The following is a 10,112-nucleotide window of genomic DNA, read 5'->3' on the forward strand; positions in this document are numbered from 1 at the left end:
ACACCCCTAAAAGTAACTAGATCCTACTAAAAACATACTAAAAACAATGTCAAAAAGCGTATAAATTATCCGCTCATCACACTGACGCTAGGTGACGTGACCGCGTGACCCATGCGGCCGCGTCGCAGTGACGGAAATCAGCGTGTTTGAATTCTTCTCCAGCGAATTCTGGGCTATTTCTGACCCAGTTTGCGGCCCGGAAAGCACAGATTAGAGGCTATAAAGTGAGAGAATGTATCCATTCAGAAACAGGCTCTCATAATTCATAATTTTAGGAGTAGATGTAGTTTTTACAGAGAGAGGTTCTCTCCTCTCTCTTAGGATTATGATTTAGGATTTCTCTTAGTTTTAGGAGTGACTCTCAATCCCAGGTTTAATATTCCTTTTACTTTATATTCCTCTTTTTACTTTCAGATGCTTCAATGCTTGTATTAGATATGTTGCCCAATTGGCTTATGAACTTTTCATGTTAAGATCTGCATATTTTATTTAATATTATTTGAGGTATTTCAGATTTAAGATTGCTTTGCTTTATTTATATTAATGCTTTTAATTTAATTTAGATATTTTTCTCCCTTTTGGCTTTGGTCAAGTGATTGGTAGTACTTGAGTTATCAAACTCAGCAAGTGATTGAAATTGGCAGATTTTGCTTTAGCTAGGATTGCTCTAACACTAGTCTCTCCACAGGAGTTGACTAGGACTTGAGAATCAAGCTAATCAGTCCACTTAACCTTCTTTTGTTTAATAAAGGCTGACCAAGTGGGATTAAAACCCAATTCTCTTCACACTTGATAAGGATAACTAGGATAGGAATTCCAATTCTTATACCTTGCCAAGAGATTTTATTATTATTATTTTATTTTACTTGTCATATAACATATTCCCTCCTTACTTTCAAAACCCCAATTTACAAACTCATAACCAATAATAAGAACATACCTCCCTGCAATTGCATGAGAAGACGACCCGAGGTTTGAATACTCGGTTATCAATTTCAAAGGGGTTTGTTACTTGTGACAACCACAACTTTTGTAAGAAAGGTTGATTGCTTGGTTTAGTAACTATACTTACAACGAGAGTTTCTATAACCTCTAAACCATCAATCTTCAGTTCTTCAAAGACCCAAGGGGCATAAATGTAAAACCCCTCCCTCATTCAATGACGTGCACGGTTACCAATGTAACCGCACCCAACGTGTCAAAATTATTGAAAGTCAACAGACGCGACGATTGACATTTCAAAATCACGTCGGGTTTCCAACTTGAAGATGGAGACCTAAAAAATCCGACGTGATAATCCTACTTACCAACACCTGTCTGACTTCTCATATGCTTGAGTACGACCTGAGTAAAAGGTCGGACTCAAACAAGGACACTGTTCATACCCTGACTTAAAACTCAAGCTAGACCCAAAACAGAAAAAGCCCAAAAGACAGTTACCAAGTAGCCGACCTCCTAAGGGGTCGCACAGAATGCTAACAAGTAATAACTCCCTCCTGAAGGAGTTATACCTAATCCCTACTATCTCTCACCTACTTCTAGAAGAGAGATCTCAACAACTCTTGAATAAAGGGGACGGTTACCCGCCGACAAAGGTGGAACTACTCCAACGGTGGTTATTGGCTCATCACCTATAAATACACCGACACCTCTCAGGTATACTTAAGATCCAATCTACTATAAACCTGCTTGTACCTTTGCTAACTTAAGTATCAGAGTATTTTGCAGGTACCATCTCTCATTTCCTCACCAAGAACTCGGACGGCGGCTACTTTACACAGGACAAGTCGGGCACTGTCTCACAAAGAGTCTGGACCTCACGTTCAAGGCTAAATACGACCCAATTTCAGATAACTCCTAAAACAACCATTATCCATAAGTAAAGTTGAGACTTGAGAGCTTTAAGCGTAAAATCTATTTTGTTAACAATCCTTAACACTATATTTAAAATTTAACTCTTATAAAATAAATTTTGCTACTAACTATTTATGAAAAATACAAAAATATAAAAGTTTTATCAGTTGAAATTTTTTATGACATTAAGAATAAAATATTCTTTTATTTTTTAATATTTTGACTAAATAATAATTAATAAATATTAAATAAAATAATTTTAATTATTTTTTTTGTCTTCTTAATTTTATTGCACAAATAATAGCTTCCTCTGTTACTCCGTCCTAAAATTGTAAAATGTCAACGTATATGATACAATTTGAAGGAGAAGAAACCTCAGTCACAAAAGAAATTCATTTACTCCACATACATCACGTCATCACCCTAATCAATTATTGGACACTAAAAAAATACAGTCCTAAGAAACAAACACCGCCATCCACAAAGAGCAATCACTGTCATCACCCTAACAAATGAAGTAGACAAACTTCTCCAATTCCCAACCACTTTTTACTCAAAAATTATCACAGGAAGACCAAAACCTAAATAAATAAATAAGTAACAATCAAAACCAAATACAACCTAAAGCATAACCACATAATAATAATTCTTACTATTATTAGTCACACTACTACTCACTTATCTTCTTGAACCCCAATCATGGACAAGCCAACCACCACCACCACCACCACCACTCACACTCTATCACCGTCTCTGTCGCCACCACCAATGGTCACACTCCCCGCCATAATCTACACCTTTATCTTCGCCTACGGCTGCCCGTCTTGCCGCCGGCAACCAGAGCGAAATTCCGGGGAGCATTCCAGTGAGTCCCGCGACGGGGACAGCGTCACCGCCACCGCTGTTGCTGAATTTCGGTACCAGAAGGACTCTCACGTGAAGGAGATCGGCATCGAGTGTCCAGTATGCTTGTCGGCTTTCGCCGACGGCGAGAAACTCCGGCAACTTAGCGATTGTAAGCATTCGTTTCACGCTGATTGCATCAACTTGTGGCTCAGCAACCACACGAATTGCCCAATTTGCCGCTCCATCGTCGCCGGCGCTGGCAGAAAGCGCCCCAGTTCATCTGCTCCGGCAAGAGATCATCATGATTTTCATCAAGGTCTTCCTGATGCATCCGGTTTGGTATGAACATTTAATTTCTTTTCTTGCCTTTTTTATTTTTCAAAATTTCTTTAATATATAGAAAATGTTGTGAGTTTTAAAGGTGTGTAGTGGAATTTGAAATTGGATATAGAGGAAAAAAAGAAAAGAAAAGGATGAAAGTTTGTTAGGGAAATATATAAAATCACACCGTCCAAAGGTTTGTATATGAATATAATGTCCTAAGGGATAAATCATAAATGATATAGTTGATACTTGATAGTTCAACGAAGCAATGGTAAACTTTATTTAGCAATTGAATAATTGATTTAATTAGCAAAATATCTGTATGTATGCATGTGTATTTAGCTGAGAAGGGACAAATGAGGCTAAGCCATTTTAATATCGTACTGATGCTCCTCTTGCATTGAGCATGTTTTTTTAAAACAAAGTAAAGGAAGAGAAACGAAAACAGAAACACAAAGCAAATAGAAATTTAGAAATTATATAAAAGTAGGTTTAGAATAACCGCAATCACTCATTATAGTTGAAATTATAGAACCATATCAGAATCTAATTGTGCACCGCATTTTACTATCAAGTCTGCAATTTTATTAGTATTCCTTTGAATTAGAACAAAATGGACAACCCATGTTCTTTGTTGCTTTAATTCAAAATTTATTCTCTGTATGATCTTTCGGCACCTTTCAATTATTAACTAGAAAGAAGTACACACTAAATAGCAAAAAGTTCAGCTCTCAATATATTAACTTCTGAAACTTGATTAGAACACCCTCTAATTAAACATAAAAATCTAGCTCTTGCAACATCTTCAAAAAAGTTCCTATCAAAATTTAGTTTGACAAACCTAACTTGAGAACGTGTCCACATATAGATAAAGGAGTTGGACACAAAACAAGACATGACAGTAAAGCAGCCGATATAAATTCTGTTACCAAATGACGAGAACGATAAACATCTTTTATGACAGAAGATATAGTTTCTATCGTTAATAACTAAATCATTCCAATCTAGCCAAATGCTCCAAAGGCCTACAAGGAAAGTGAATTGACCCATACTCTCAATTCCATTGGAACCAAATGAAAAATGAGTGATAGTTTTGAAAGAAGGAAATGTTAGAACTCCCAATTGACTCCATAGTCCATACATCACAAGTTCGATTACAATCCAGAAGACAGTGAAAATTTGTTTCCAATTGATGCTAACATATTTGAAAAGAATCTATGGGAGCGAGACATCATTAAAATCTAAAAATAGTTGTTTGCAATGCTTGGGGAAAATGGTCAACCAAACGAGGTGAATTTTTCCTGAAATTTTCAGTTTCCACACTCAGTTCTAATTTATCGATAAATCCCATGAATGATTTCGATCAAATAACCAAGAATATCCTCCTTTAGCAGAACAAATTTTGAAAGATGAATGCCTCTACCACCAACCAGGGCCAAGTTTCGATGCAACAAAGATTTGATGTCCCATAATGTCGTTTTTGAATTCAGCATCCATCATCGTCGTCAATCTATTTAGATGCCACTCAAAATCGTAAAAAAGATCCCTTACTCGCAATTGAGAGTTAGTTAGATATATGAATTACATCAATTCTTTTGCCATGACAATCAGAGTTAGAAAAACAAAATGAATCTGCAACAGATTCTCCATTCCAAACAAAACCATCTCTTAAAATATTAGCTGCTTTAAGAATTGCTTTCCAAGTAGGAGAAATTGCCACCGCAACCTTAATATCAAATAAATTTCTATTAAACATATTCTGATCCCCTAATTTATCATGATGTTAAAGAAATTAAGAGACCAATTTGTCAAGAGCAACATTCATAATCCAAGAATCTTTGAAGGCTAAGCCTACTTACCTCTTAGAAGTGGTGAGGATCTTCCAAGAAGTTAACTGCAAACCACAAGATGACTTATCACTCCACACAAAATGCTTTATAGTTTTGTTAATCTAATGACAAATAATATTCGAAAAGGAGGTTACTTGCATCCTGTATATTAGTATAGAAGCAATGACCGACTTGACTAGACGGATTTGAGCAGCTCTATTAAAAAAAGCTATCCTTCCAGGAGTTCAATATAATTGGACTTTACCAATAATATCATTAAACATTGATCTTGATACTTTAGCAACAAGAGGAACAATAAGATAATTCCCCAATTAATTAGCAAAACGTATGGTTGATATACTTGCGAAGATCTCTTGTCTTTATTTGGATACATTTTGAGAAGAAAGAGCTCTGAATTTGTCAAAATTCACCTTTATGCCTGAAACTTTAAGTAACTGATCCAAAGTAGAAACAACCCTTTGCACTTGAGTTTTCTTGGCTTTACAAAATAAAATAAAATCATTTGCAAACATCATTGAATAGCTTCACCAACCTCTTCCTACCTCTCAGCTCTCAATGAAACACTAAGTGGGAAGGGGTATCAGTTGCAACCATCATTCCTTATATGCGGTGGCAGTGATACCAGCCCCTTGAGTCCTTTGTGATGATCGCCGCCACTTCCAGCAGCGGATTCAAGCTCCAACCCCTTCGCAGATTCCCACGCTGTTTCATCTTTGTTATACATAGGCTAGTTCATTCCCCTGCTCGGTGTCCATGTAAATCCACATGAAGGTAGTTCGTGGCTCAAGGAGTGAATATCTTCACTAATTACATCTATCTTCCAGCAATCATTCCCACTCTTGATTGCCTCCACTAATTGGAGACAATCAGATTATCTAAATTCTTGATCATGATCAGCGTCTCTCTGATGGCTCAGGCCTTTGCCATAATTGTCGAACTCACATCTATGGCTGCGGCTGCTCCGCCTCTGATTCGGCCTTATTGCAAACGACCTTGTCCCCTTCTTTTCAGAGAAAGCAGCATCAACTTTAACTTTCAACCAGTCTTTTGGGGGCGCTCTCCACACTACTGGTAATCTTCTTACTGTTGCTCTTTCTTTCTGTTTTGGATTATTTGCCTCTTCTTGTATTATTATACTCTCATGTTAGGACTGCTGCGTTTGCTATAGCTACTCTAGGGTCTGGTTGACTATGATTGAAAATTGCAGTTTTTTTTATTTTCCAAATGGCCCATTAAGTTTTTTAATTTCTGTAGCCTCTCCAACAACCATTCTCTAATTGAGTGGACCGTGGTTATTCACTTTGATTATTGTGTTTTAGGTGAAAACAACAGTGGGAATCAACCAAAGTCAGTTGAAAATTTGAAATCAAGGTATTTTTTTTCTTTTCTTTATCGGCCCACCGCCAGAGTAATTATTATTGTCGAGGCACGATGACTAATCATTCATTAGTCATAGGTATTTCAATGAGTAAAACAGCTGGTTTATTTCTAGGCATCTCATGGGCTTATTAAGATTGGATTTCATGGGTTTGATGATTTGTGATGCTTGGTGATCGTGTTTCAATTCATTCTAGAGATAAAGTAATTGAATTGATGTTTGGAACGTTGACTTTGTAGTAGTAGAACTGTAGAACCAAAATTTGGGCCATTGCCTTTTTGACGATTTTTGAAAAAGATGGAAGAATTCTCTACGCATTTAGTACTTGATTAACGGGCCATATAATTGATTATCACTACCTAAAATTGCAAGAACATATAAATAAATATGGTTATTTGACTGTGATAATTGATTACCAAGTTTGGTAATGAATTACTCTGAACCTCTGATCATAAAATTGTCAAAATGCATATTTTTATGGTGTGTGATAAATTCCAAACAACCATAATCACTCAAAAGGTTATTCAAAAAATTCTATAGCGTGGATTGTTAAAAACATCCACACCAATAGATCGTACGTGTCATACATAGTTGTACGATTCGTGGTGGGCAGAATAGGATGTTAGTTTTAGTTTCTGCATATAGCATATTGTTATTATCTGAACCTTCTGATCTATTTGTCTAGCATGACAAAATCTCTCCGCTAGGCAGATATTTGCGGAGATTTACTCGCCGAGAGATTGATATGGGGATGGTTTTATACCCTTAAGAGCGAGAATTCGTATAATAAATGAGACAGAGACGAAAATAGAGGTTACGGTTCCGTGAAGATCCGTGTGATATCCGTATATATGAAATGACTAGAATACCTCTATATATATATATATATATGCACTTCAGATAAAGAAAAATCATAAGACTCATGTGTTAAATTATATTTTTTTTAATAAAAATTAAATTATTGGATGATCCTAGTTGTTTTTTTTATTTATTCATCTCCTTTTTCTTCTATTTTAATGGTCAATTTAGGATGGTTATTTTAGTAGGTATGCATATGGTTATTTTAATTTTTATGTAGATGATTATTTTGATTGGATTGGATTTAGTTATATATAATTAAAATATATTGGATGTTCAATTCATTAGGTATGCAGATGATTATTTTTATCTTAAGTGGGTGGTTAATTTTATTAAGGGTGAGTGGCGTGTGGCAAGTCAAGCAGCGATGATGAAGTGGGATGATTATTAATGAAGGTAGGGGTAGTCTTCTATTGAAAAAGAAGAGAGTATTAGAGTGAAATGTTTTGATAAATTAGGATTTCGGATGGTTATTTTTTTAAAATAACTAACTGAATTTTTTAAAATTTTGAAATTTGAAATTTAATGTGAATTATTATTATTGTTGTTAATAACTTGTTTGTATTTTATTTGATTAATTTAATTTTTATTTTCCATCTCAATTGATTAATTTTTGTATACTACAAAACGTTTATCATTGTCTTTAAATTTAACAACATAATTTTTCTCACATAAGTAAATTATTTTAAGGATGAGGACAACTCAATATAATATTACAATCAGAAAATTATAATTTTCTTCCATATATAATTATTAAGTTTTTTTATAAAAAACATTTTATTAGGGGACTATAAATACTAAACATGCTCCTCAAATGGAATGCTGGTTCTGCAACATGGTCCAATGAACAATTTGGTCCCAAATTGTAGAACACGGCCCATTAGAAAAAAAAAAAAATAAAAGTGAGCCTTGGATTAAGTATTATTAGTTAGAGTCTAATAAAAAAAGAAAAGTTAGCAGTCTCTTGCTATTTATACGAGACAAATGGATCAGAGGGCTAAGGCGGTGACAGCCTATTGCGTACAGAAATTGAAGCTGACATTGTGTTCTTTCCACCACGCGTTGTACAAGCAGACACCACAAGATCTATATAGGTTTTCTCTTCTTTTTTTTTTTGAGAAAAAAAATGAGCTCAACACATTCAATGGAGCATACAAGAAACATAAAATAAGATTTTGTAAAAATAAGATTTTGTAATTCCTATGTTATCTCTGACATAGCTATCAACAACATGAGTTATCTTTTACACCACTCTTTAGAGCAAGAAAACGTCCTAGCAACACAATCTACCACTTTCACTGTCTTGTTCTGAAAAATAACTTCATTTCTACACAACCAGATGTTCCATATAACTGAGAAGAATCCCACTAACCATGTTTTTCGCACATATTTTCTCAAAAACATCATCCTCCAGCTCTCAAAATGTTCTTTTATGGACCCAGGGATGCTCCAAACACAACCCACATGACTTATCCATGCGCACCACACCTGCCAAGCATACTCACATGTAACAAACAAATGTTGTACAGTTTCAATTTTCTTACTACACATAACACAGACTTTATCACTTTGTTCGATGATGCCTAATCTGCTCAAGCGATCCTTTGTATTAACTCGGCTTACAAGCACAAACCAAGTAAACAACTCAATCCTCGGTGGAACAATTTCTTTCCAGATTCCATTTGTGAACTTATAGCTAAGAATATCATCTGTCAATGTCTGTTCTTACAAAACCTGCACAAATGAGTTAGTAGTATAAACTCTCACCTTATCAAATTTCCACACCACTCTATCTTGTGTGTTTGCTATCAATCTCACAGCATGCAAGATCTCAAGCATTTGGTTCAGATTGTCGGTCTCCCATTGACGGAGTTCCTTCCTCCAATGGAAGTTCCACACCCACTCTATCCCATCCCAAAATCCACAGTCCCTAATCACGGATCTCTTATTCTCTGAAATTAAGTAGAGTCTTGGAAATGAGTCTTTCAGCTTCTCCGACTGTAGCCATGTATCTTTCCAAAATCTGGTTAGTCTACCATCGCCTACTTCTATAGCCAACCCGTCAATCATCCTCTGTTAACATGTTCCTCCTTGATTTGCAAGTGACAAATATCTCTTCACGGACTCCCTTTTGCTGATATAGCTTGAGTAGACAATAACTGTCCCGGGTTTAGATTATTACAGGAGCACATTATTTTCTTCCATAAAGGACACTCCTGCCATCTCCTACTTCCATAGCCAACTCATCAATCATCTTTTGTCTTACATGTTGCTCCTTGATTTGCAAGTTACAAATATCCCTCCACGGACCCCCTTTTGCTGGTATAGCTTGAGTAGACAATAACTGCCCAGGGTTTAAATTATTGCATGAGCACACAACCTTTTTCCATAGAGGACACTCTTCTTTAGAGAATCTCCACCACCATTTAAACAACAACGCGGTATTACGACTCATCGCATCTCTCACACTTAGTTCCCTAGTTTCTTCGGTGCCTGTATCATCTCCCATTTTACAAGAGGCAGTCTTGATCGTCCGTCGTCCTTCCCCTAAAAGAATCTTCTTTGGAGTGAGATTATTTTTTTGATCACTGTAACTACATTTTATACAAGCTCTTCAATATAGATACCAAGATTTCATCTACATGTATAAATAAGTGTTAATAATTTCTGAGTGCGACAAGTATTGATAGAATTTAGACATTTTTTATACATTTGTAGGTTATTGCAGTTGTTACAGGATACATGCTTAAAGGGTTTACACAGCAATTAACAATTTATCCGATGATAATTATGCGTTGGTAATATGAGCTTTTTTTTGTATTATTTATTGTTTAAAATGGTTACTTAATTAGGTCCATTGCAAAAAATAATACAACTAATACTTCTAATAAATGACCAAAAAGACAAAAAATTAGTCATACTAATTAAAAATATATATATATTACTCAATAAAACGATGCGATATCACATTAAGAGGGAAGAAAAAAGAATAAAAAACATGC

At 35.4% G+C, this 10,112-nt stretch overlaps 1 protein-coding gene and 1 long non-coding RNA gene across 2 annotated transcripts in view; both read left to right on the top strand.

Moving 5' to 3' along the window:
* Positions 2,287-3,300, top strand: LOC107625557 (RING-H2 finger protein ATL33). Its single transcript, XM_021116062.1, has one exon. It carries the CDS (start codon positions 2,554-2,556, stop codon positions 3,043-3,045), a length of 492 nt encoding a protein of 163 aa, XP_020971721.1. The 5' UTR covers positions 2,287-2,553; the 3' UTR covers positions 3,046-3,300.
* The window catches only part of LOC107625558, a 14,063-nt gene continuing 12,771 nt past the window's right edge, over positions 8,821-10,112 (top strand). Inside the window, exon 1 of the long non-coding RNA XR_001617312.2 lies at positions 8,821-8,831. This is a non-coding gene — a long non-coding RNA (uncharacterized LOC107625558). The remainder of the gene's footprint in view (positions 8,832-10,112) is intronic.

The sequence above is a fragment of the Arachis ipaensis genome, chromosome B02, assembly GCF_000816755.2.
Source record: "Arachis ipaensis cultivar K30076 chromosome B02, Araip1.1, whole genome shotgun sequence".
Classification (NCBI taxonomy): Eukaryota; Viridiplantae; Streptophyta; class Magnoliopsida; order Fabales; family Fabaceae; genus Arachis; species Arachis ipaensis.